Genomic DNA, 25160 nt, shown 5'->3' with positions numbered 1-25160 from the left:
AAACAAAACACATGACTCACCTTCACAACTCAGGCTGATCCAAAGACAATAACACAACCTCGTTCCTTCAATGTGCTTTTAATTATGTTTTCGTTTCACTTGCAAACACAAATTAAACGTGTTGAATTCTGCCAAACACATGTGACTGGGTTAATGGTTTACCTGCCGGCAGGATAACGACCGTCAACATAAGACAAGATCTACAATGAAAAGGTTTTGAATGAAGTAAATCTCTTTTTGTCTTCTGCCAAAATCTGTGAAGAAAAAAANCCAAGTTAATGGGCAAGTTAACTTCCACAGCATATTTTGATGACTTACCTTTAGCTTGTATAACCCAGCTGTGTTCAGATTTGTTTTTTGTGATGTTTATAAAGAAACTTTGAAATCTTTCACACCTAAAGACAGCATTAGCTGCCCACAGTGGCAAGCAATAACTTTTTATAGCTACACATGTGATGTCAACTGACTTCCTAAAAATGTTACATTTAAACAATGACAGTGCATTGGATCACATATTGCAGCTGAGGGAAATCAACTAAAGTCTAAAATGAGAGACTGCTGTCTGAAAATCTGAACTGAGAGTTGTTTTTCTTGGCATAATATAAATTATGTTAAGGCAGACTTGTGTGCTCTCTTATTTAAAGGAGCAGTATGAAGGATTTCGTGACATCTAGTGGTGAAGTTTCAAACTACTACTCTACTCTATCATGCTCCTCCATTTTATTTTGGCATGCAGAATAAATATGACATTCATACATGTTGTTGCAAGATGACTGGACTGCAGCTTATTGACTTTCTTACCCTCTTCTTAAACATACTTTGGATTATTTGGTACAATACAAGATATAAAGCAATAACCCTAAAAAAAAAAAAATAAAAAAAAATCACTGACATAAACCTTGCATACAAGAACCTGACTTTAGCAGAAAACAATTAAAAAAAAATCTCAGTCAATGAAATTCATAAACTGCACTGAACCCAACTCACTATGAGGTTATTTGAAATGCACTTATGAATATGTTTACTGTTTAGAGTTGGCAACGAGGTTTAAAAAGAAACTTTAAAGCATGGTTCCTAAGAATGATATTTTGTGACCTGCTTTTTTTTTTTTTGCTATCATTTTAGTTGAACAGTAAACAGGACTACAAAGATCCACTGACTTTTACTCAAAATCAGTCTTGGGTGCACCCTTACGATGCTAGCATCTACTTGGGATACTTCATTATCCAAGCCTTTTTGAAGGAAGAGTGGTTATTTTCTGTTCCTGTTGCTAAGACTAGAGAGAGAGAAAAAAAAAAAAATTAAAAACATACTGACCACAGATAACACAGGTTGTTGTCCCAGTAGCCATCTTCCAATCTCTGTTTTATGTGGTTGATGCAAGTTTAGGGGGAAAAAAGTTACCAAACATTTTGTTATATTACTGTCATTTCAGTATGTAAAAATATTAGCTTTGTGCTTTTACACAAGCTAGTTTAGTGAAAAAGGTTTCCCAAACATGAGTGATAAAAAGTTGCATGCAACTGCAAAGACTGTTAAAAAGGCCACCAACTCATCATGCTTAGACCTGCTTTTATTCTGCTAAACTGCTTCTCTGTTCTTGTGTGAAAACACAACTTGTCTCCTTTTATTTCCCCATCAACCCACCGCCACGTCTATCCCGTCTCATTGCCTCAGCGTTAAAAGATGATGAGACACAATTTGATTATTTAATGTTCCCAAACCATAGTGGGACAAAATTAAAGGAACACAAAGCTCCCCTCTTATCTCGTCTTGATCTCCTTTAAAGGTCACATAACAGATCAGTTGATGTTTTGTTCACAAACGACAGAAATGTTGATGTTTTCAGTGTAAAGAGATGAACAATTATTTCATTTGAAGCATCTGGACTCCAACAACATTTGGCTTTTACCGCAAAGAGAAATGTTTTTTTTCTTTTTTTTTTTTGTTAAACCAACAGATTGCACAAATATTACAATTTATGTTGCCTTAAATTCAGTAGGATGAAATAATTCTCTGCATTTGGAATGTTAGGCTGTCTAAAAGGGCTCAAAGAGGATGTTTTCTACATTACTATTAGAATTTTAAAAGCCCTTTTGTTCCCATGAGACAAATTAGTGAAATACCACAAGGGCCGAGATTCTCCCGTTTCTCACTGCCAGTAAAAGAGCGTAGAAAGCAGCCTCAGCTGTTCTGCATAAATCTGAATTTGTACAGCAAGTGACAGCTGGCACGTCACAAACAACATAAAGTGATTTAAAATTACAAAAACGTGCTGCAAGACAAGTCACCATCATGTTAAGCGAACTCCAAGGATATAGTCAGCTATGCTTTTTTTCATAAACTGATGCTGACAAATTTGATTCGGAAAATTCCTGTCCTCTGTTCATTTTTTTTAAAAGTACAAATGTTCTCTTTTGATGTGGACGACAGATACTTTTGGGTCACAAATAAAACTCACAGAACTGACTTCATACTGCCTTCAACTGTCTGTGGAAAGTCCCCTATTTTAACCCATGTGTCAGTAGGACTTATATATGTATATAGGACCATATAGCGATAGGACAACCATTAACAAATGTAATTTCTGCTGAGATTCAATTTTATTTTTTTAGGAAAAGAAAAAAAATATGTTATGTTTAATCTGATTTAATGTCAGGTAGTGAGAAAAGGTAGATTATCTTTAGTAAATGTCTGTTTTAAATTGTATACAAGTACCTTGAAAATGTCATTGCTTGACCTTACAGATTAGCTTGACGACCCATCTTAGCATCCGGCTCAAAAAGAGTTTTGTCTGAATCATTTTGTTTTTATGTTTCTGATATATAGACATTCAAACAAAGCTTTTAAAATAAACATCACGATTGTTGTGTTGTGACTCTGAAATGCAAGTCTGTCTTTTCATTTTTTTAATAGAATGATCATATGTTTGGACAGTTTGAATACACAGGCAGCTGCAACTGTAATTTACGTTCCTTTCTCTTTAAGAATGTGGTTAAAAAAAAATTAAGAAACTACATTTTGTCTTGGTTGTGTGAAGCAACCAGTCTGCTTTTGTTTTACTTACTGAATGCTTGTGACATTGTCTCCCTGCAAGAGTGCTGACTCAGCAAAAGAGAGACAGAAACCAAGAAGGAGAATCCCAATTGAACCTAAACAAAACATGACCAACTTGACAGATTTGGGTCGCGATAAACGTTTTGTTTGCATCATATTCTTTGCTACTTTGTGTGCGAGAATAGTTTTGTCTGTTTTCTCCAAGTGGAACCTTGACATGAGTCCATTTTGATCATTAAGTTTCAATAACTTAATTGGTTGTTTTATCCTTAAAGCCACATCAGACATTTCTGTGTACCAGCTCAACTATTATAACTTCATTGAGTTATTTTCTACATTAATAACTGCATCAATGATGCACATATTTTAGGGAGTGTAAATGTTAGAGTGTGACTCAAACACACCGTCTACCTGTTTACCTTTGGTCTATTTGGCATTAGGTTTACTTATGTGGACTGTCTCTTTTAAACAACCTCGCTAATAAATAACTTATGCAGCTTCCTTTCTGAGAAAGCAGGACATGGGCATGTGTGGTTTATATGTTAGTTTTCAGATCCTAACAGATTTTTCACATTTTATCGTCAAGACCTGTCTTAAAATATATCTAGTTTCCTATTTTTACTCTATTAAAAATAAAAGACTGAATCATAGCCTTAAAAGTATCCAGGAGGTCAAACATAAAGTGGGCTTCTGACTAATCAGGAGGATATTTTGGCGCTACAACTAGGATCAAATGTAATTCCAAGAAAGTGTTCATGTAACCGTTTGAAACAAATATTAATGTTAGGTTTTTTTGTAGTAACTAAGAGATGGCTGGATGATCGTGTTATTTGCATCTCTTGTGGATGGTAGCAGATTTGAGCTCCGTTTTCAGTTTGCTGATCTGGAGTATAAAGATGTTGCCACAATGTCGAGTCGGAAATGTCCCTACTGTACAACGCTATTTCTCTGTTAAAGACGGCAAAAATAATGGCTGGAAAAGAGAAATGGTTGTTAGTTTCTTTCTGGGAAGAAAAATAATAAAGGTACATTTTAAACTTTCTCAAGTCAGTTAATGAACAGTTAGAAAAATTATTTGCAATCGGGAAATTTTAAAGGGATTTTTCAGTTTTCCTGGGAGTAGTCCAAAATGTGAACTCAAACTCAGACTGTGCAATCTACAGAAAAATTTGAAAACATCCAAGAGTTTCCTCTCAGACCCAACCTGCCTCAGGCTGACCAGTGAAATAATACATTTTCATGATAGGACCATTAGAGAAGGGCTGGAGAAGAATGTATCAGTTGGAAGGAGTGTCAGGAGAAAGCCTCTTCTCTCTAAGACAAACATGGGTTCATGACTCCAGAGTGTCATGTTGCATCCGATTTAATCACAAGACCTCTGGAAGAATGTCCTTTAACAACAAGTGAGACCATATTGGAGATGTTTAGCCAATTATCGGGAGCCATGTTTGGAGAAAACCAAAGAATTTTGGGGTCAAGTGTGAGGCCATTTCTGTTGAAGCTTCGTCCAAACTGAATCATTCAACCAATAACAGCAACGCGGTGGAAACGAGTGGGTCAAAATTTACCCACAATAGCTGAGAATAATAAAGGCATGCAGAAAATGGAAAACTCAAGCTAAATCTGCTAAAGGTGGTTCTGCTAAATGTGTCAGTAATTCCCAGCGAGTTTGATTCGACTTCCCATGACTTCTCCCCATTACTGTTCCCAGCAATTCCTACCAAGATCTCTACGACAGTGGTTTATAGAAATCAAAATTTCCAGAGCTCTACAATAACTGGAAGGGTTTTTTTGAAAGGTGTTTATAACTTGAAGCCTACTGTCTTGCATTAAGACTTGGTTAATGTGGACTAACAAAGTTTTTTGTCTCTTTCAGATTGTCCTTCCTGCCAAACAGAAGCTACAGCGATAATGGCCAGACAATTCTTGCCAACGAACAAGAGTCTCAGGACTCTCTTGGGCCCCTATGAGGATAACTTTACGGGAACAGAACTGTGAACTGCTCATCAGATTTGGGGGACATTTAACTCCAATGTCTTGGCATCTGTGATCTTAAACAGTGTACTTTAATGCTAGCTGACTTTCCATAGAGATGCAGTTCCCTCATGATCCTTGGCTGTTTCATAATAGCTCAGTGAAGATGAACTCTGCTTACTGAATGTGACATACAAGACAACTGCTGCTACTCTTAAAATCTAATGTTTAATAAAAAAAAAAGTACGATATAAGTGCATTTTTGAGGTAAGCATAAAACATATTAAGGTTGAAATGGAGATCTGATGTTACGCTTTCATTTTATATTTTGAAATGTACAAACTCAATGTGATTTTTGAGCACTAGATGGCAGTAAACCAACCATTGATTTCCTTCTTGCCAAATGGGAAGGCAGAATATGATATTTCAATTAATAATTGACAATGAAAAGCTGATGAATGAATGTATCTTAGCAATAACAAGGGTTTACGTCCGCTAGGTTTTTGATGTCTGGTTGAACTCCGACTGTCTCCCGCCCACAAAACATCTCCCAAATTATGAATTTTAAGGCGCATAAAAAGCAATCCATTGATTCATGTCAGTTTTTTCTTTATTCTTCAACTCTTGTCTCACTTTTTCCATTGGACTCTATCTACAAGGCAGGAAAAACCTTAGCTCCTACAATCACAAACCAAACGCTGCTGGAGCTTTAACTGGAACTATGTGGTGTGGTCAAATGATACCAAGATTGACATTTATTTTCTCCTAGCAAACACTCCAGGTGAGTCTCTATGAAAAAGGAGTAACATGTGGGAATGCTACCTAACAGGAATGCTACCTGTTGAGTGTCGTGGAGGTTCTGCTTCTCTTCCAAAGGCGATATGTTAGAGTGCATAGTGTCTGGAAATTTTGAAATCCTCAGAGGTTTTAAATAAAAATCCAGTGATGTCTGCCAGAAAACTGAAAATGGATTGCTATTAGGTCTTTCAGCAGGATGATTGTGGTCAAATCAAGACAAATGACTCACCACACGGTAACGTTTTTCCACGGTCATGCCAGTCTTCAGAAAGGAAAGAGAACTGAAGAGAATGGAGGTGGCAAAGAGGAACTGTCAAAACTTTTCTCAAAAATGTATTTTAATTCAAAATGAAGAGAGCAGCAGTGATAAAATATTTTTTAACTGATTTCCTGATTGGAAATAACACAGAGCCTTCTTGCAATAATGCATCAGAAGAAGGAATGCAGTACCCTTTTAAAAACATTTCACTCCTGCACACTTTGGTGTGTCTTATCTCATCCTAAGGCTTTGTCTTACAGTCCCACAGAGCCGGTGCTTTATTTTGGTTTTTACTCTAAGGTGGTGCTAACAAGAGAAAGATATTTTTAACCATACAAGACACAAAGTCAATAGTTTGTCCTTTTAAGGACTGAAGGAAGCCAGTAGTGTTGCTATTTTGGTGAGAACCACGGCCTAGCTGCCTTTTCTTTAATAAATCGGTCCACTGAGAGGGGAAAAATGTCTCTTATTTAATTCAACACGAGAGGTCAGGCGGCTGAACTACAGCTTTAAAACAAGAGTTGTCTTATTTTGTTTGAGAAATATGCATGCAAGTAGTGGTTGCCATGTGAAACAGAATATGTTTCCCAAATCAATCTAAATTTTTAGCCATTTATTTGCTCTTCTGCTCAAAAAAAAAAAGAAAGAAAGAAAACTGATCTTTAAAAGTAGCTAAAACAACTGACTACAGTGTCATGTTTGCCAATGAGGAGTCAGGGGGAATAGAAAACTTACAAAACATGGGGGAGTCACAGGAGCCAGGGAAAGGTCAACTATAGGAACCAGTGGAGAAGAGCATAACATGAGAGACTGGGGAATGTGATTACTGGCATGGAAGCAGGTGAGCCTAATTACCAGAATGAATGTCAGCTGTGACATCCTGACACGAACTGCGTTTCCATTAAAAATGTGCTCTGCACTTTGTTGATATTCTGCTAAATATCGAAAACCACAATTTCGAAACTTAATTAAAATCACACGTTAATAAATTTGTTAATGCAATCAGTCATTAAAAAAACTTGCCATGCCATCACCTTCCTACAACTTCCTGTTATCGTTTCCGCCTGTATTAACGTCCGGTTGTTGATCACGTGACTCGTGTGATGCAAAAACGTTTCCAATTGCAGTTTTGAGATTCTGATACCTTTTGTCGTAAATTGTTTGTTTTTTTTCGATATTGGCGTGTTTCCATTAAGCTAATTTATTTTCGTAATTCGAATTTGCGCAATTATATTCAAGCTTATCAGCCACGTTTTTGGACTGTGGCCTGGGAGAAGGCCGGAGTGGCGGGAGAGAATACACAGAGTTCCTGAAAAACTTTCAAAATAAAACAAGAACTAAGATTTATAAACATAACTAAACACTGTGACACAACAGAAAATAAATACACGTACAGCACAGAGACGTGCTCACGGAATTATGATAAATAGAGACAGTTCAGACGGAAAGGAGACATTCAGGATGAGTTGTTGAAATTATTTCTCAAGCTTGAACTAAGAACATCCTGAGTGCTGTTCATCTTAAGTCTTTTCTTTTTTTCTTTTCTTTTAAACCGTCATTAAAAATGTTTGTTTACGGAAATTGTAGAGAGAAAAGGCTGAGGAATAAAATAAAAAGCACGTGTAAGTCTAGCCACTAGGTGTAGCTGCAGCACCGGAAACTGGGATGGTCCTCTGTTGATAAAAGTCTGTACATAAGAACTTATGTATGCTTAAAATCTACAATAATAAAAACAGCAAAAACATGGTCAATGACATCACCTGATTTCCATTGTTATTATATGAGAAACAAACTTCAGTATTGACCAAATAATTACAAATTACAATTACTAATTAAAATGCAGACAGACAGGCCTTTTCAAAGTAAAAAAAAAAAAAAGGTTTTCAGTCTGTATAACTCAATCAGAAGAGGTTAAATATGTTTTACAAAGTAGTAAATGTTATTGTTGTTTCTGGAATTACCAAGAGACAATCTGTGAAAATATTTACCCTTATTAAAAATATTAATGTTTTCCTTTTTTGCCCCTGTTCCATCTTAGATCAGGGTTTTTACTGGGTTTGTGGTTTTCAAACTTTTGCAGCAGAAAAGCTGAGATCATATGAGCTTTTACAAACTGAACCAACTGCAACAAAGGCAATAAGCAATGATTTAAACAATCTGTGAGTAGTGCACAATAATTCAGTACATGTGTGACAAAATAATGTGTTAAATAATGCTGATAAGTTCCTTAAAATCAGGAATCCAGTTAAAGGAATAGGAAACCCCCCTGTGAAAAACAAAATCTGAGAGTAAGTTTTTAAGCTTGTGGCTTTGTCAGCACATTAGGATATGCATGTAACTTTTTAACTAAATCTCAGTTACTATGTGTACCATCAAGAGAAATGTTTTTTTTGTAATGGATAACATCTTTCTTGATCCCCACAGTGTCTCCAAACTCTGCAAACTCTGCACACTCAGCACGAATCTAAGTATGAATTCTAAGAAAGAATAAATGCTTTTAAAGTTCCAGATGATAAAATCTAATATTCTTTTGTCAGGATGGACTACATGGCATGCAACACAGTACTCCGGAGTTCCTTGCTTTCTGGATTTTCTGTGTCCACTTGCACCAACTTTTCTGATTTTACAGTCAGAAAAGTTGATTAACTAGTATTTCTTCCATTTCTGGTTCACTAGGGGGCGACAGGCCTTCTACTCAGGTAGTTTTGCGTTGCTCTTTTGTTATGGATGGACGATAATAAATCGCTCGTTGTTGAGGAAACGCTGCATGGCCGTGCTAGGAGATTTATGGTAAGTTGCCGTGTATATCGTAGAGCTGATCTGGAGATTATGGGTTTCGCACATTTTTTTTTTGTTTGTTTTTTTTGCAATTTAATTTAACAGATGAAAATAGATTTTCTTTACAGCTGGAAGTGTGCATACAACAGGTACATTTTCAAATAAGAGCTGATTTTGGTCAGTAGTGATGGTCTACAACTTAAATGCCCAGTCTAAGTCTGTGTATTGAAAGCCAACACTTTAACAAGACCACTCCAATATCATCTCGTTTTTATTGCCATTCAGAGGTGAAGCTGCTAGTGTTCCTTGAATCATAATCCTGCTGCACAACCCAACTGCACCTGATCTTAAATCCAAATCCTGAAGAAAGAAAGCCAGAACCAGATCCATTACACTACTTCCATATTTCCTGTAATGTTGATTTTGTTTAAATGGTGCATTAGTTTGTGGCCAGCTGCAATAGAAAATGTCACTTTTGTCAGTTCACAGAATAATATCTCAAAGGTTTTTTTGGCAAATGAGAAATGGGCATTTATGTTTTCTTTCAAACAGCTGGAAGCAATGGATGCAATTTGCTCAGCTTCCTTGTTATTAATAACTTATTTATTTCTAATGACCTTAACTGAGGTAAGTGAAGTCCGAAAAGCTTTAGATACTGTATTGTTCTGGGTTCTTCTATGAACGTGTAGATGAGTAGTTGATGGGTTCTGGGGAGAATTTTGGTCGGCCTGCATCTTCATAAAAGGTTGTGGATGATGACTCCCCGTATGATTTCACAAGCCTTTTAATAATGATGTATGTCAATTAATTTGCTTCTCACATGTTCTTGAATTTCTTTTCACGGCATGAGGATGTTTTTTAACCTACTTCCTGTTGTTAGTCAGGCGTGTCTGGCAGGAGCGAAACTGTCCCAAAACAAGACTTGGCATTGTGACCTATAAATAATGATTTACAAGTAAATCATTATTTAACAAGGGGTGTGATTACTTTTTGTCAAAGTGCCAGGTTGGTTTTATTACTTTAAGAAATGAAATCAGCATTTGAAAATGTTGGTTTGTATTTCCACAAACTGCCTTTGTCTGATGTATTATTGTTATTTTCTTGATGATCTGAAGATTAATATTTGACTAAAAAGGGAGAAACTGAAAATATGTGCAAAGTTACTATGTTTTCCAGGGTAAAGCAGATTTTTGTTGCTGCCGCTGTTATGAACCCATGCGCTATCGAGCTCTTACAGACAGACTGCATATCATTTGCACAGCACAAATACACTAGGACTTGCAGGAATTTAGTCACCATGGCAACCCTCATCCACACGCACCAGCCCCTCCTCCTTCCCCTTTTGCATCCCTTGTCCTCTCTCCCCCCCCTCCAATCCACATACAGAAACGATACAACGGCTGCTGCTCCCATCATGCTTTGCAGTAGGAAACAGGAAGAAGCAAGTAGACACACCGCCAGCTGCCAGCACAGTGGAGAGCAGCATAGGCTCAAATTCCAGACCGATGGTGGATGAGGAGGCACCACACGTGGAGGCATGGCTGATGTCACCTCCAGGACGCACTCAAGCTGCTGCTTCTTTGGTGAGTTCAACCCTCCTTTGAGCTGTTTTTCAACACAAATCACGCAATGGCATGCAGAAAGGGCAGTAAACCTGCAGACAGATGGATGCTGCCGGTGGATTTAAAGCTACAGTGCGGTAATCCTCTCAGATGGGAAAGGATGAGGGGGTTTGGGGGTCTCTTGGCAAAAAGGTGATAAGGAAGGCAGACAGAAACACTTCACATCTTCATATTTTTATTTATTTATTTATTTTACTTTTTTTTTTCAAGCAGGAAATGACACAGCTGCTTTGTACTTTAAGTTTCAACAATGTGTTAAAATTATGACACAATCTCACCAATGACCGAGTACGTTAGAGGAACACAAAGAAATTAAGCAGCCGCATCTTCCACTCTGACAATGATGGCATTGAGTGCAGCACTCATAGATAAACCCACATGCAAATCCACACACAGACCCTCACTGTCTCACATGCAGTCCATTTCAGCTGGATTTATTCCTCCTCATTCGCTCTCTGACATGATTTGTTCTATGCATTCAGTGATTAGACTCTGGAGGTCAAATATGCCAAAGTAAAATAAAAAGAAAATATGATAAAAATAAAATAAATACATTTTGATATGTCAGTATTTCACCAAGATGAAAAAAGGCATTTGGTAACTGCAAACACCTAAGAATAAATACTTAATTATGTCATTCATTAACTGAAAATCCAAATAAAAGCAATTATTATTACATCAAATAAATGTGAAATAAAGTGAAATAATACACTGAAATATATTTTTATTCATTTATGTTGTCATCAAAATTAACCTTAATTTCTGATTGTTGAGTGGGTTATGGACAAAATTTTATTTGGACATAATTTAGAGGTTGTGTGGAATTTATTTTCTTTTTCCAAGCCTACATTTATTAATGACTAACTTTATTTGTTAAATTAGGGGTGTTAAAATATATAAAATTTCTAAGCTGAGGTTTGACATTAACAAAAGGAGTATTGACTAAATTTAATGCAATAAACAAAACACATGACTCACCTTCACAACTCAGGCTGATCCAAAGACAATAACACAACCTCGTTCCTTCAATGTGCTTTTAATTATGTTTTCGTTTCACTTGCAAACACAAATTAAACGTGTTGAATTCTGTCAAACACATGTGACTGGGTTAATGGTTTACCTGCCGGCAGGATAACGACCGTCAACATAAGACAAGATCTACAATGAAAAGGTTTTGAATGAAGTAAATCTCTTCTTGTCTTCTGCCAAAATCTGTGAAGAAAAAAATGTAAAAAAATCTACAGACGCCCTCCAGACACTCAACTATCTTGAGAAGAAAGATTTCAATGTCTAGATTAGCAAAGCAAATAGAGACACAAAAGACCTAAGACTGTTTTTTTTTTTTTTTTTGTATAACAAAACACATTAAGGGATTTTGCTGTAACATTACAAATTAATGGAGAAGGGTTTCAGGGGGATGTAAACAAATTTGGATATTTGGATTAAATGGTGTTTTTGTCATGGTCTTGCGATGAAGGTTGAGCAGTGGTGTGCCAAGGGCAGATTGGGTTAAGCCAACTCTAATTGAGCAGGATATTGTGTGGTCCTTCAAAGTGACAGGAGGAGGTATCATTTGTGTTGCCTATATTACCTTCAAGAAAATTGTTGAGCCTGTCAGAGAGACATCAGCTAGATTAATGTTCTAAATGTAACAAAATGAGATAAAGCAAGGCTGATTAGATTTAGATGGTGGTAGGTTGACATTAAACGAAAACTAATCTAGTGCAATTAAAAATGAGTTAAAGCAGAGCAGGATGCCCAGACCAGGATACTTTCCTGTATGCTCTGCAGGGAAGTCGACATATTTCTCTGCTTTCAAATACTCAGTAACAAAAAGTGTGGAACATTGGACCAGACTCTTATTATCCATAAATCATTTTCAAATCAAGTTAAAATAACATCACAGGAGATGTTTTCTTATTTTAAACAAACTTTGGGGAAAATTAAAAAATAGATATATACATAACAGAATAAAATTTATAAATAAGACCAAAGAAAAAACTTTTTTTTATTATTATTATTATTATTATTTTGCTGATATATTGAAGTATATGAAGATTAATTCTTTTGGGGCTGCATGATAAAGTACTCAGAAAAAAACTACTACATATATAAATTAAAAGTCTGTAAAAATGCAAACAACCCAGAGTAAATGCAATGTGGAAAGTCAAATAACTTTATGAAGCAACTTATTTTTCATGACACTTAAACTGCTGAATAAAATCACATTTTTAACATAGCTGTTTACCACAATAGCTGACTTGTGAGCAAAGGGAATATATATTGCTTAAATGCATAGAAGGCAAAAAGTCAAACTGACTACAAATAGTCTCTACAGTTCCAACAACATTTACATTTTCTGGTAAACCCTTAAAAGCAATTACATTTTTATTGCAGATAAAAGAAACAAGAAACACGTAGTAAAAATTATTTTCTAAAACTTTTTATTTGAATACTGCATTATACAAATATAGCTTTTATAAACAACATACCACACCTAAATGTCTCTTCATTATTCTATTTAGATACATTTCCTACTTCACTTTCAATAAATGAAACTCGAGGAAAAACGTTTGTATATTAATATTTGTGCTACACATAATTTTAGGTCAACATTCAATTTTTTTGAAGTGACATTTGCTGTTTGGCTCTTCGTTTCCTTCCTCCTATTTTGAAATCTCAGCAGCAGGGGGGTTCTACTTCGCTGACCTTCTCAAGTGGCCAAAACATTTCTGCTACCAAAATCCAAAGACCTTATCTCGTTTGATTCCGTGTATGTGACTAAACTTGCCACTAGGCGGAAATGACATTACATGACGTGGCATTTTTAAAAGCTATGAAACTGCATCGTCGAATTCAGGTGGCATGACAGTGTAACAGCAGAAAAACATCACATTTCAGACGGCTCAGACATTCAGAACTCGCTCTGATTCCCTTCACTTCAGTCTGTTAATGGTTCAACCTGCAGTGGTAACACTCAGCTCTGTGCAAACACCGGCCCCTCCACAAGCATCGCTGCCGCACTCATTTATCAGCATGTTTTTAAGACCACATAGTAAAATCGCATTGAGATACATTTAGGTTTAATCATCACTTCGACTCAATTATTTTGGGAATTGTCATTCAATGTATTCTTGAGTCCAAATATTTTATAGATGACCGACCCAATTGAAGTCAGATCTCTCCATGTGCTGCATAAGAAGACAATCTTATTCTTCTCGCTCTAAATCAGACTGAACTTTTCCTGTTTTAGGTCAGTTGGGCTCACCTAAAATATTTCTACTTGTCAAATGCCAGAGTGATGAACGAGAGTTCACACACACCTTTTCACTTCTGCCCAGGGGTTTGTAATTGATTTGGAGGTATGCAGGTCTGAGTCGTTACTTTTTTCTGCTTGACATTCTTTCCTTGCGCTGCCACCTATTTTGTGAAGTTCACCAGTCCATCCTGCAGCAGAAAGATCAACTTTTTTTTTCTAGATGTCATTACACTCTTTAGGCCCAACTCTTTAGTTTAGATCAAACTAATATCAGATTTTAAGGGGAATAAGAGTTGTGCGTGTTTCTGTCCTGCTGAGTATAGACATCTGGTTTCAACTTTAAATAAATATCAGATGTGTTTTAAAATTCTTTCTGCAATTTTTGGTTTGTAACAAACGATCTAGGCAATATCCGACTTTGTGTTTATGTCTCTTACGTTATCTTTTGATGTATTTGGTTTGCAGGCCAATCAAATTAGTGTGCGTCTTGAAGCTTTGTCTGTCTAACAAGAAACATTTCCCCATTACTTTAAACAAGGGAAGTGAAAAAATTATTAAAAGTTATTATCAAGGATCAGGTGGTAAAAAAAATGTTCCAGCAATTTCTCTTTTCCTAATCAGAAGCAGAAATTGCACATCTTAATGACTGGGATGAACCATTACATGTTTATTTTGTGTTATGCAAACACTCCTTTTCTCACATTTGCTTTATTTGGTTAAAATAAAAACATTACACACCCTTTTCCATTTACATAAATCAAAGCGCCGTCTCTCCACTGGTTTGTTTTATCTTTTGTTTGCCATGCAATCCACTCTGTCCACAGGATGTATTTAAACAGTATGACATGTTGACACATAGAGCTGTTCACCGTTTCTTTTTCTTTTTTTTTCTTTCTGCAATCACTATTGCCGATCCAAACATCCAACAGGAAAGATAAACACCGCTATCCAGTAAAATATTGACTATATTTAACCTCTTCTCTAGAGCAACATGAGGTCACACCCACTGCATGGGGATCAAGCCAATAGGAAGCAGGGCGAGGGTGAGCAAAGGGCTCGTTCTTATCTTGATATAAATTCTGAAAGAGATCATAACCCTCATCTACTGAGTCTGAACGCTCGGATGACGAAGCAGCCGCTGAAGTCACGCAGGGAGCAAAACAAAGAGAGAAACAGGTTTAAAAAGGAGCTGCCAACTCAGGTTGAGTCAGAAACTCTTCTGGTCGTCCATAAAGCAGTGACTCTACAAGTGAGTACATCATTACTAATGAGATAGTTCGCATAAATTAATGACTGTAAGTGTTTTTATTGCCTGCTCAGTGTTTTTATTATTATTATTATTATATTGTTTCAAGCTTGTATGGCTGAATAAGTAGCATTAAAAACTTTACGTGGTTTTTTAAAATATTAATGCAGTAATGAATGGGGGTCTCCACTTGATCTTCTTGGCTTTATAGTCTGAGAAACTCAAAACTTGAGAAAAGAAGTTTGTCTTTCAAGTATTTCATTTTAGATTAAGGTCACCGTGATTTAAAAGAAAGGAATTCAAAGGAGGAGCTGTTACTTTGACTGCCACGCTGCTTTTTGAAATGATTTGTTACACCATCGGCATAATTCAGCATTTTTGTCTTTGGCAAAGACAAAGACTGCCGCTTGTTTATCTCATAATTTCACACTGTGCTGATAAACTGTACCCTTGAGCATGTAGATCAATAAAATGACACCCTCCTCAAATCATACCTTTAATAAACGTGGTTTAATTGCACCTTTAGTAATCTTCCTTTTAAAGAGTATTAATGCTGCCGTCAAGGTCAGAATCAAGACCAGAGATAAAGACCACAGCTACTAACCTGCAGCCAAATGTTCCTGTTTCTCTGATACAGAGACAGGCCACACATGGCTTATTTAAAGGAAATTGTCTCTTTTTTTAATATAATTAACCATGTGTTCTTATAAAATGTTTTAATTTCAACTCTGTAGACTTCACACCTGATTAAATGAATTGTTTCCATCCCTTAATAAAAAAAAAAAAAGACAGAATCAGCCCTTTGATTTATCCTCTAAGCAGGAGCAGTTTGCTATTATGTCGGGTGATAAAAGAAGGAGAGCGGTGATTAGAAACGGCTGGCAGAAACACCTTTAATCAGCCCCTTTCACTGTTGTTCTGAGCTGACACTTTGCTTCATTTTATTTGTCTGGTCCCCAAAGTCCCTTGGCGGGATTCCAGCAGTGATCAACAGTTAATAAAAGCTTTTTTTTCCCCAACCGGTGGGTGAGAGTGAACTACCTCACAAAAGTAATCCAGTTGTAAAAAAAAAAAAGGGTCATTATTCGTCTTCTGTCATCTAAAAACGTCAGGTGAGATTTACAGGACCCATCTCCACAAAGGTTGATCTTTGTATCCGCTTCTTTAAAGTGAACATTGCTAGGCAAACTGAGCTCTCCGTTAACTGAAGGTCAAAACGTCTCTAACTACGGTGATTTTAACCTAAAAGTTAAGAGAATACAAATTCAATTCCTGATTAAAATACTTTGTAAAAAAGAGTTTGGTTTTTCTTTTATCTTAAAGTAAACAGAGAAGCCAGTCGTCCTTGTTTCACGTCATATCTGTTCCTGCGCCGCCTCAGGAAGTCTAAATCACAACACATACCAGTGTTGTGATGGCCCAGGCAGATTTCATGTCAATTAGAGAGCTTTATGGTTTCTGACACATGGTTTCTGCTGCTACTCAACGGACAGTAACCTCGTTAGAAAAGCCTTCAAATAGTCACACGTTTTATTCGTGGGCGTCCTGCATGTGCAGATCACTTGACCAACTTGGCAAAGAATATCATTTCAGGATTGCAAAAGTCAAGAAAGCGTTCATCGTTAAATAACTCTCTGCAAAATAACCCCAAAACTAAGGATTTCTGAGACAAGCAAGAAAAATAAAAAAAATATTTCTCATAGACAGTGTTTCTTTTACTAAGCCAATGCTATATTTGACAGTTATTGTTTTTTCTCCATCTCTATACGATTCTCACAATAGTAATCAGAATTTCAGCCCTCTGATAGGTATTAATAAAAGAGACTTAAATGAAATTTTCAATCATAATTCATAGACAGCAGCTGGAATAACACCCTAACAGTGTTTATAACCTCTGCTGCAGTTTTCAAAGCTGCGTTTTATAAGTGGTGCTTATACACGCTACTGCAAACAGGAGATACACACACTGTTTTTAATCAGGATTTATATAAAAAAAGCAGTGGGTTACATAAAAATATTTATTTAAAAAAATACTGCAGAGAGGAGTTACACAGAACATTTCAACCGTTGTTGAAATGATGCAGGGCCAATAGTGAGTCTGCACCCGCATTTACGTCATTATAAACAATGCTACAATAACACTTTATCTTATTGGTTGAATTTCATTTTTGTTTTTGACTGGCACTACATTTAGCAAACTAAAAGCAAAGTTTTCATGTAGTTCATCTGAACGTCGACAGGAAATTCCAGTAAGCTCACTTCACATTAGCGCCGGCGGATGAAAATTCAGAAGATTGCCAAAACAATATGAATAGTTTAAAGTCTATCAGTTCAGTAATTAATGCTGCATTTCTCTGCTGACGTGCAGTCAGACCCATAACTGCATTTTTAGTTTGTTTTCCTGTCCATTTTTAGTTCTGACTTCTTGACCAGCACTTTTGGGTCGTTTTATTCTCCTTATATAGAGATACTCTTCATTTTCTCATTGCGGTTGCATACTTGCCTTTAACTCAATCCAGACAAAGATATCCAAACACACAACGTCAGCACATAGTAAAGACGACAAACAAGGAAACGCATATCTGTGCCTTAGATCGTGCAACTGCTTTCATTACCATTAAAGCATGAATAACAGCTGTTAGTTTTGCTTTTAGTATTATGACATAGCAGAAATACCTGGATTTAGCTCAGTAACGTGGGGAAGTTAATCTGCACATCAGTGATGCTACGTTGTGCTCTCACGAAACTGTCTAATTATGTGTAGACTCACTGTTGGTCCATTGTCTTCGTCCAAGGCTACAACTGTGCCGTTAATGTGTAATTTTGGGTGAATCTTCGCCTTGGATGGATCATTCTGAGAAGTTTACAGCCATAAAGGATTTATCTAAACGAAATGGGACTGTGGCCTGCTGTAACTCCAGAAAAATTCATCCGCTTTCTGGATGTTATAGACTGATCTCTATAGGTGAAAGAAATGCCTGCGCATGAAATTCCCAGTAGATCTGCAGTTTCCCAACCAACAATCACCTCTTTCTAAAAGCCTCTTTCTTCTCCATTCTCTGATGCTCGATTTTATGATAAGTGCCTAAATGAATTGAGTGATTAGCCGAGTTGCTGTTTGTGTTGACAAGTAATTGAACAGCTGCACCTGACAAGAGGGTGTGCAGCTCTGGAAAAAATGACGAGGCCACTGCATTGAACGCCATTGAAAACCTCACTGTCATTCCACCAAATATTGACTTTTGAACTCTTTCTGAGTCAAAATATTAGCATTGTTGTTTCTAAATGAATATGAACTTGTTTTCTTGGCATTATCTGAGGTCTGAAAGCGCTGCATCTTTTTTGTGATTATGACCATTTCTCATTTTCTGCAAATAAATCTTACATTTTCGCTTGCAACTTTGAAAACATGTTAGTAGTCCAATGTTATTTTACTCAAACATTCACTCAAACAAATACCTATAAAAAGCTCAATCAGATAAATTGATCATCTTGTCTGGTCTCTTAACTTTTTCTGGAGCTGAATATGTTTTTGCAGAATACAAATATTTCCTAACTTTTGTGACAGACCTTAAAGATATTGTATTCAATAATCCCATGTTTCTGATCTAGGAGCGCAGCTGACAGCCTCTGGATCTCCTTCCTCTCCCTGTGCTGCCTCCTCTTCTTCAACGAGACCATGGAGGAGGTTTCTCCAGACACGGAAACCCCGTTGGCCCCCCAACCGCCCCGGCTTCTGGAACGGCGGGTTCGCCAGCAACAGCCGGCAGCCGCCATCCTCAAATCAAAGCTGAAAAACGGTTTGACCTGCTCTGGACCGAAGGTCCGGTCCACGCTGATGGGGTTTTTCCCTGTGGTGCGCTGGCTACCAAAGTACAAGCTTAAAGAGTACATCTGGGGCGATGTGATGTCTGGGCTCATTGTTGGGATCATTCTGGTTCCGCAGGCCATCGCGTACTGCCTGTTAGCAGGAGTGCCGCCCATTTATGGTCTGTACACCTCATTTTACGCTAATATCATCTACTTTCTCATGGGGACGTCCAGACATGTGTCCGTTGGGATATTCAGCCTCATGAGTCTCATGGTGGGACAGGTAAGCCAATGCTTTAGAGAAATTTGTTCCTAAAGAGTTACAACCATTGTCACGTTTATCACGTTCTGAATATTTGCTGTTGATGCCGTCTCTGTAGGTGGTGGTTAGGGAGGTTTTCGATGCTGGTTTTGATCTCAGTGAGGACTCCACACCATCTCCTCATGAACTATTTAATGAGACGCTGGACTTGAACTTCACTGGTAAACCCGAGCTCACCGTGGAGCTGATGGGCATGCAGCTGGGGAAAGATTCCTACGCCATCGCCGTCGCAGCTGCTGTTACATTTCTGGCTGGTGTCTATCAGGTAAAGGAATGGGGTTGATTTTAAATATACTTATACCAAAGCTAAAGCTAGTTAAATACACCCATTCAAAATGAAAATGTATTATAAGATCCTGTTTTCTTTTGCAAAGCAAAAAAATCAACCTTGTATAGGTAAATATACAAAAGTCATACATAAATTGTATGCCGCTTCAACTTTGTTTTTAAGCACATATTTTGTAAAAACTGCAATTCTTTGACTTGTAAGCCTCCAGGATGAAAGACAGCTCAGAACATCTGCTGTTTTTGTCTCCCCTCTGTCAGATTTTGATGGCAGTGTTTCGGCTGGGCTTTGTCTCCGTCTACCTCTCGGCCCCCATGCTTGACGGGTTTGCCACTGGAGCTTCTGTCACCATCCTGACTGTGCAGGCGAAATACCTCTTGGGTCTAAAGATTCCTCGTCATCAGGGCTACGGGACAGTAGTCGTTACCTGGTTTAACATCTTCGCCAACATTCACAAGACCAACCTGTGTGATCTCATCACAAGTGCCATCTGCATTGCAATTTTAGGTCATTCATCTGTTCTCGCATCTCCAAATCTCAGTGTTTTTGTTGTACTTTTCTCTCACATCGTATAATACTAGATATTTTCATTACAGTTGCGGGGAAAGAGATCCAGGACCGCTACAAGGACCGCCTAAAGATCCCCTTACCTACAGAGCTGGTAGTCGTGGCAGGAGCTACGCTCGCTAGCCACTTTGGGGAGTTCAACACCCGATACCACTCCAGTGTTTCCGGTCACATTCCCACAGGATTTACTCCACCTCAGGTCCCCGCATTCAGTATTATGCCACGAGTGGCACTGGATGCCATTCCTTTGGCAGTCATTAGGTACGGTGTGACCAAACTAGAAGCATGTTTGTCTGACCAATGTCTCTTATCTTCTCATTACAGACACAATTTAGCGGTTTTATTAATTTCCAAATAAAGCAAAGGTTCTACTCAATGATTTAGGTAAATTGTTTTGAAATACACAAATCCAGAATTATATTAAAAATTGCAAATCTTCTTACTTTAATATTAGATTAAATGTTTAATCCACCAATAATAAGGTGTTGAGAGAATGTGGTGACACCACCTGGATGTCACATTAGCTCAAATATTTGTGTTGGTTTCTCATTCAAAAACTAAAATTGAGCAAAAACGTTTTGCTGGAGTGTCATTAAGTGACCAGGAATATCTAAAATACAGTGAATGCCAGCTGCATTCTGCCAATACATTTCTCCAGAGAGTCAGTGGAGTCCATTTGGGTTCAGGGTTTGCCTGATTTCACCTACCTCAGCCTCAGCAGCAATTTATTATTTGACTTTTTTTTACTTTCAACTTTAGGATTACTTGCTGAAATAATTTTTCACAACTACTGAGCAGTTTTACTCAAATGCCTGAGAGGGAAAATAATCTTACCCTTCATGTTTAATGGGATTTCTTGCAGTTTTGCCTTCACCGTGTCACTGTCTGAGATGTTTGCAAAGAAACACGGATATTCAGTCCGTCCCAACCAGGAGATGGTGGCCATTGGACTCTGTAATGTCGTCCCCTCCTTCTTTCACTGCTTCACCACAAGCGCTGCGCTGGCAAAAACAATGGTGAAGGATTCAACTGGCTGCCAGACTCAGGTGAGTGAAAAAAAGACAAACCTAACGTGAATTTTGATCAAGACCGAGAAGCTAAAAGTCTTCTAAGTCAATAAAACCACAAACTGAATGCTGTGGAATCAATTAAATGGCTTGGATCCAAATGTAGAATCAAGAAAATCAAATACTCAATTGAAAGTAGATATTTCCATACATCCAGTAAAAATACAAAATTTTTCATGCTGCTTGGCACTAAATCACTCTAAATGTTTTGAGTTTTAGCCTATTTTGAATTTCCAACATTTTTTGTGTTTGCCGTCAGATTGAGAGATTTTTTTCTCCTAAAATTCAGAAGTGTTTTTGAACCATGAAAATTGCTCCTGATTCAGTAACACCAGTTCTGACAACATATTTAGGCCACAATTTAAGGAAAAATATTGGTAAAACGGTTAAGTGTATCTATGTAGTCTGTTGGACTGCTCTTTCCTCGTGATGCTGTTGTTCATTGCTCCTTTGACCCTTGTTTAATGTTTTATCTGCTTTATGTTTTGAGATGTAATGTTAATATCTCCACATATTGTTCTTTCCTCATGATGCAATTAGTTTCATGAAATTCTCCAGGTCCTCTGACAGCAAAACATCCCCAACATCTTTCCAACCTCTTACTTTCTACTTGCGATGGCGTTTCTCAGGCTTAAACGCTGATCCTGTTTTTTTTCTTTCTCTGAATATGATGATCATTTCTGCCGGACACTTACATTTTCTCTTCTTTTCCTTTGGAATAAATTTAATACACAAACACATTGCCCAAATTTTTTTGTTACACATACTGACACGGTATTGAAATACTGCCACTCCATTGTCAGAGCATATTGTTTTTAACAGTTTTTTTGTTTCTTATATTTTGACTTTTTCAGGTATCGAGTCTGATCAGTGCCCTTGTCGTCCTTCTTGTCCTCCTCTTCTTCGCTCCATACTTTAGAGCACTTCAGAAATGTGTCCTTGCCTGCATCATCATTGTGAGCCTTCGGGGAGCACTGAGGAAGTTCAGGGATGTGCCGGCCAAATGGCGAGCCAGTCGAATGGACGCCATTGTTTGGCTGGTTGCCATGTCAGCCACAGCTCTGATCAGCGTGGAGCTAGGCTTGCTCATTGGCATTGTCTTTTCAATGAGCTGCATCATCTATAAAACCCAGAACCCAAAGGTTAGTAAACTGATAGAAATCCTAGAACATCCAGGAACTTTTAGATGTTTCTGTTCCATTGAACCTGAATCAAGTGATTAGGTCAATAGTTTGACTGCATGCCAAGAAGGTAGTTCAGATTATTTGATTCAGATGTGTAGAGACACATTTGAATCAAACTTCTTAAAGTTGTTTGAAAACTTTGCACTAAACATTAAAGATGACACGTTTACAAAATGATACCACAACTGCCACAATCTAATGTTTGTTCTCAGGTCTCTCTCCTTGGCCGGGTCGACGACATCGATCTGTATGAGGATGTGGAGGAGTACAAGAATCTAACAGCCCCTAGTCGGGTTAAGATCTTCCGTTTCCAGGCTCCTCTGTACTTTGCCAATAAGAACTCCTTCCTCAAGTCCCTCTACAAAGCTGTCGGGGTCGAACCTTTCTTGGAGCTGACAAAGAAGAAAAAGGCAGAGAAGAAGGAAAAAGACAAGTCCAAGAAGCAAGCCAAGACAAATGGGGAGACAAACAACTTTGATGTCTTTGTGGGGCTTGTCCAAAAAGAATTAGAGTTCCACACTATAGTGTTAGACTGCTCCGCCATCCCTTTCATTGACTCAACAGGCATGGCCACTTTCAAAGCACTGGTCAAGGAATATGAAGAGGTCGGCATAAGTGTGCTTCTTGCATGCTGCAACACTTCAGTCATCGATGCTCTCCAGAAGGGAGAGTTCTTTGGGAAGAACAACAAAGACATAAGTAGCCTGTTGTTTTATACAGTTCATGCTGCTGTTCTTCATGCAAACAGAGCAGCAGAAGAAAAGAAGGCCGAGGACTCTGTGGTGTAGATTGACAGGAGGAAATGATTATTTTCCTTTCGTCTACGTCCTCAAAAGTGATTGTAGGCCACAACAAGGGTGTACTGGGTAGCGCTGAAAGAATAACAGGGAAACTTTGTTAATAAAACAAAGAGGTACAAAGAGTAGACTTAGCGAAATGAAGAATGTGTGCATATAATTGTATCCCCTGGAGTAATGATGGATTATGCTTTTTTTGGGATAAATTTGAAGGTCCAAAAGAACTTGTTAGTAAAATGCCAGCAAATGTATATGCTGATGAACAAATTGTGTTTGAGAAATTTCAATGTTAAATTTCTATTTTTCTAAAAAGTGACTAAAGGTTTTGAAGGGCAAGTGATTAAAATCATTTCACTAGTAGCAATTAAATCTGTCAGTGTGTTTTGGTTCACCAGGTTTCGACTTGTGCTCTCTTTTTTTTCTGCACTGTTACAGATTTTAATCTATTACCTACACAAAGGACAGAGTCACTGGTGGAAAATATGTCGCTTTCTCCCATGGAGTCTCTCCTTCCTTCCTTTCTGCACAAGGGAAAGGAGCTCAACTAAAGGCCAAGCCAAACACACCCATGGCTTTTTATCCAAGGCAGTGCCTGTGCATTAGTTTTAGTTGTTAAGTGTAGATGTGTTCAACATTTTTATGAAGTCTGACTAGACGTATTTTGGAATTGCTTTAGGAATCTTGTCAGAGCATTAAAAGATGTATTAAAACAAATATAGCACTCTTGACTTTCTGAAGGAAAGCTTGTTTAACCTAACTGGATCATTGTTAGAAACATGTTCAGGTAGGAATGAGTTATTGATTGATGAGTGTCCCACAAACACTTGTGGAAAAATAAAAGCGATTTAGAGAGAACATACAAAGTTCATGTAGTCTTTACTCCACACCTTCAGAGTCCAGGCTTGTAAATTTAGCGACCATTTCCTTAAGTGCCAACTTTCGCCTTTGCTATAAATCATTTCTTAAAGGCTTGTTAAACTCTTCCTGACTAGCCGAAGAGAACAAGGACTTTGCTCGTCCTGAGAACCTTGCATTTAGAAAACGGGTCAGTGGAGCACATGCTCTGTTCTGAACAGTCAGCAGGAGCTATAAAGAAGGGTTTGAGTATTAGATCTTTTGGTGCTTTTAAAATGTTTTGAATTTTTACTAAAGAATCCAGTGGCAGCAGGTGGTGTCTCCAGTGTATTTTGTAAAAAATCTTTTTAAACTTTTTGTTGTTGTTTTTTTTAATCAAAAACTTTGTGACTAGTGAATAAGCTCAAACTGCTGCATTTTATTTTATTTTTTTGTTAAACTACTGTTTTTCATTGTCTCTTATCCTGTTGAGATCAAGACCGATACCACGTCTAACTGCACAATGTGAAAAACCGTACAATAACATGTAGACATGATCGTAAGTATGGACTGCATTACTATTTATGTAAATTAATTAGTAAACTCTTCCACGCATTAATTTAATTTGTGTTTAGATGTCTCTGTGTGTAATTGTAACTTCTTTTTTTTTTTTAAGTATAGCCATTCAGCATTCAGAAAATTTTTTGTAATATTCAGTACTTGGAATAAAATGAGTCTTTAGTGAAGCAAGTGTATGAGTCTTGGCTCTTTTATTAGAGGGGGTTCCTCAGTATGTTGCAGTTTGGATCCAACAAGGGGGCAACCGGTATTTCCATTGTCAATACGGCAGGTTTGCAAGTTTAGAGCATATCTGATACATATTTATTTGTGTAGTTTACTCACTGCTCACTGGATGATATTCCTTTTTCAAAACACTCTCTGTGAGCCCGAGAAATGCTTGAGAGTGAAAAAGCTAGTCGATCCTAAAATACTTGGTCCGGTCCGTTTGGCACCAACAGCCATGCTTTCTTCAAAGTCACTTAAATCCCTTGTGTGACGCTCAGTTTAACATCAACAAGTCATGTTCAGGTGCCTAAATGCTTGACCTGCTGCAGTCTTATTTTAGTATTACAGAAATAAACAAATTAAACCTCAAGATAATAACTAGGAAGGAAAATGCCACACATCGACAGTCTTTCCAATAATGCATTTAAAAGCAGTCAGCTGTGCATAAGTAGCCATTAGGTGCAGAGTGAACAACATAATCATCATACTTTCAAACGCTGAAGTCACGTCTGGT

The 25160-nt window shown here is 37.5% G+C and overlaps 1 protein-coding gene across 4 annotated transcripts; it reads left to right on the top strand.

Annotated features, from left to right (window-relative positions):
• Positions 1–9382: 9382 nt before the first annotated feature.
• slc26a1 (solute carrier family 26 member 1) lies at positions 9383–24606 on the top strand. Of its 4 annotated transcripts, none has more exons than XM_016677066.1 (9): positions 9383–10449; positions 14733–14790; positions 18606–19086; positions 19184–19390; positions 19672–19918; positions 20008–20239; positions 20841–21024; positions 21900–22187; positions 22442–24606. In XM_016677066.1, the coding sequence occupies exons 3-9, from the start codon at positions 18673–18675 to the stop codon at positions 23015–23017; spliced, it is 2148 nt and encodes a 715-aa protein (XP_016532552.1). In that variant the 5' UTR covers positions 9383–10449; positions 14733–14790; positions 18606–18672; the 3' UTR covers positions 23018–24606. The 4 variants fall into 4 exon arrangements, with proteins under 4 accessions (XP_016532552.1, XP_016532551.1, XP_007563360.1 ...); XM_016677065.1 differs by having other exon boundaries at positions 9384–10449; positions 14733–14996; XM_007563298.2 differs by lacking the exon at positions 14733–14790 and having other exon boundaries at positions 9384–10449.
• Positions 24607–25160: the final 554 nt, after the last annotated feature.

This window comes from Poecilia formosa, unplaced genomic scaffold, assembly GCF_000485575.1.
Source record: "Poecilia formosa unplaced genomic scaffold, Poecilia_formosa-5.1.2 Scaffold146, whole genome shotgun sequence".
Lineage (NCBI taxonomy): Eukaryota > Metazoa > Chordata > Actinopteri > Cyprinodontiformes > Poeciliidae > Poecilia > Poecilia formosa.
This window is presented reverse-complemented; position numbering and strand designations above follow the sequence as displayed.

Bases quoted from the DNA above. Each gene is read 5' to 3' on its own strand.
- slc26a1 (XM_016677066.1), top strand. From the start codon at position 18,673: ATGGAGGAGGTTTCTCCAGACACGGAAACCCCGTTGGCCCCCCAACCG. The intron at 19,919-20,007 runs GTCATTCATCTG...TTTTCATTACAG, and splicing joins CATCTGCATTGCAATTTTAG to TTGCGGGGAAAGAGATCCAG. The intron at 20,240-20,840 runs GTACGGTGTGAC...GATTTCTTGCAG, and splicing joins ATTCCTTTGGCAGTCATTAG to TTTTGCCTTCACCGTGTCAC.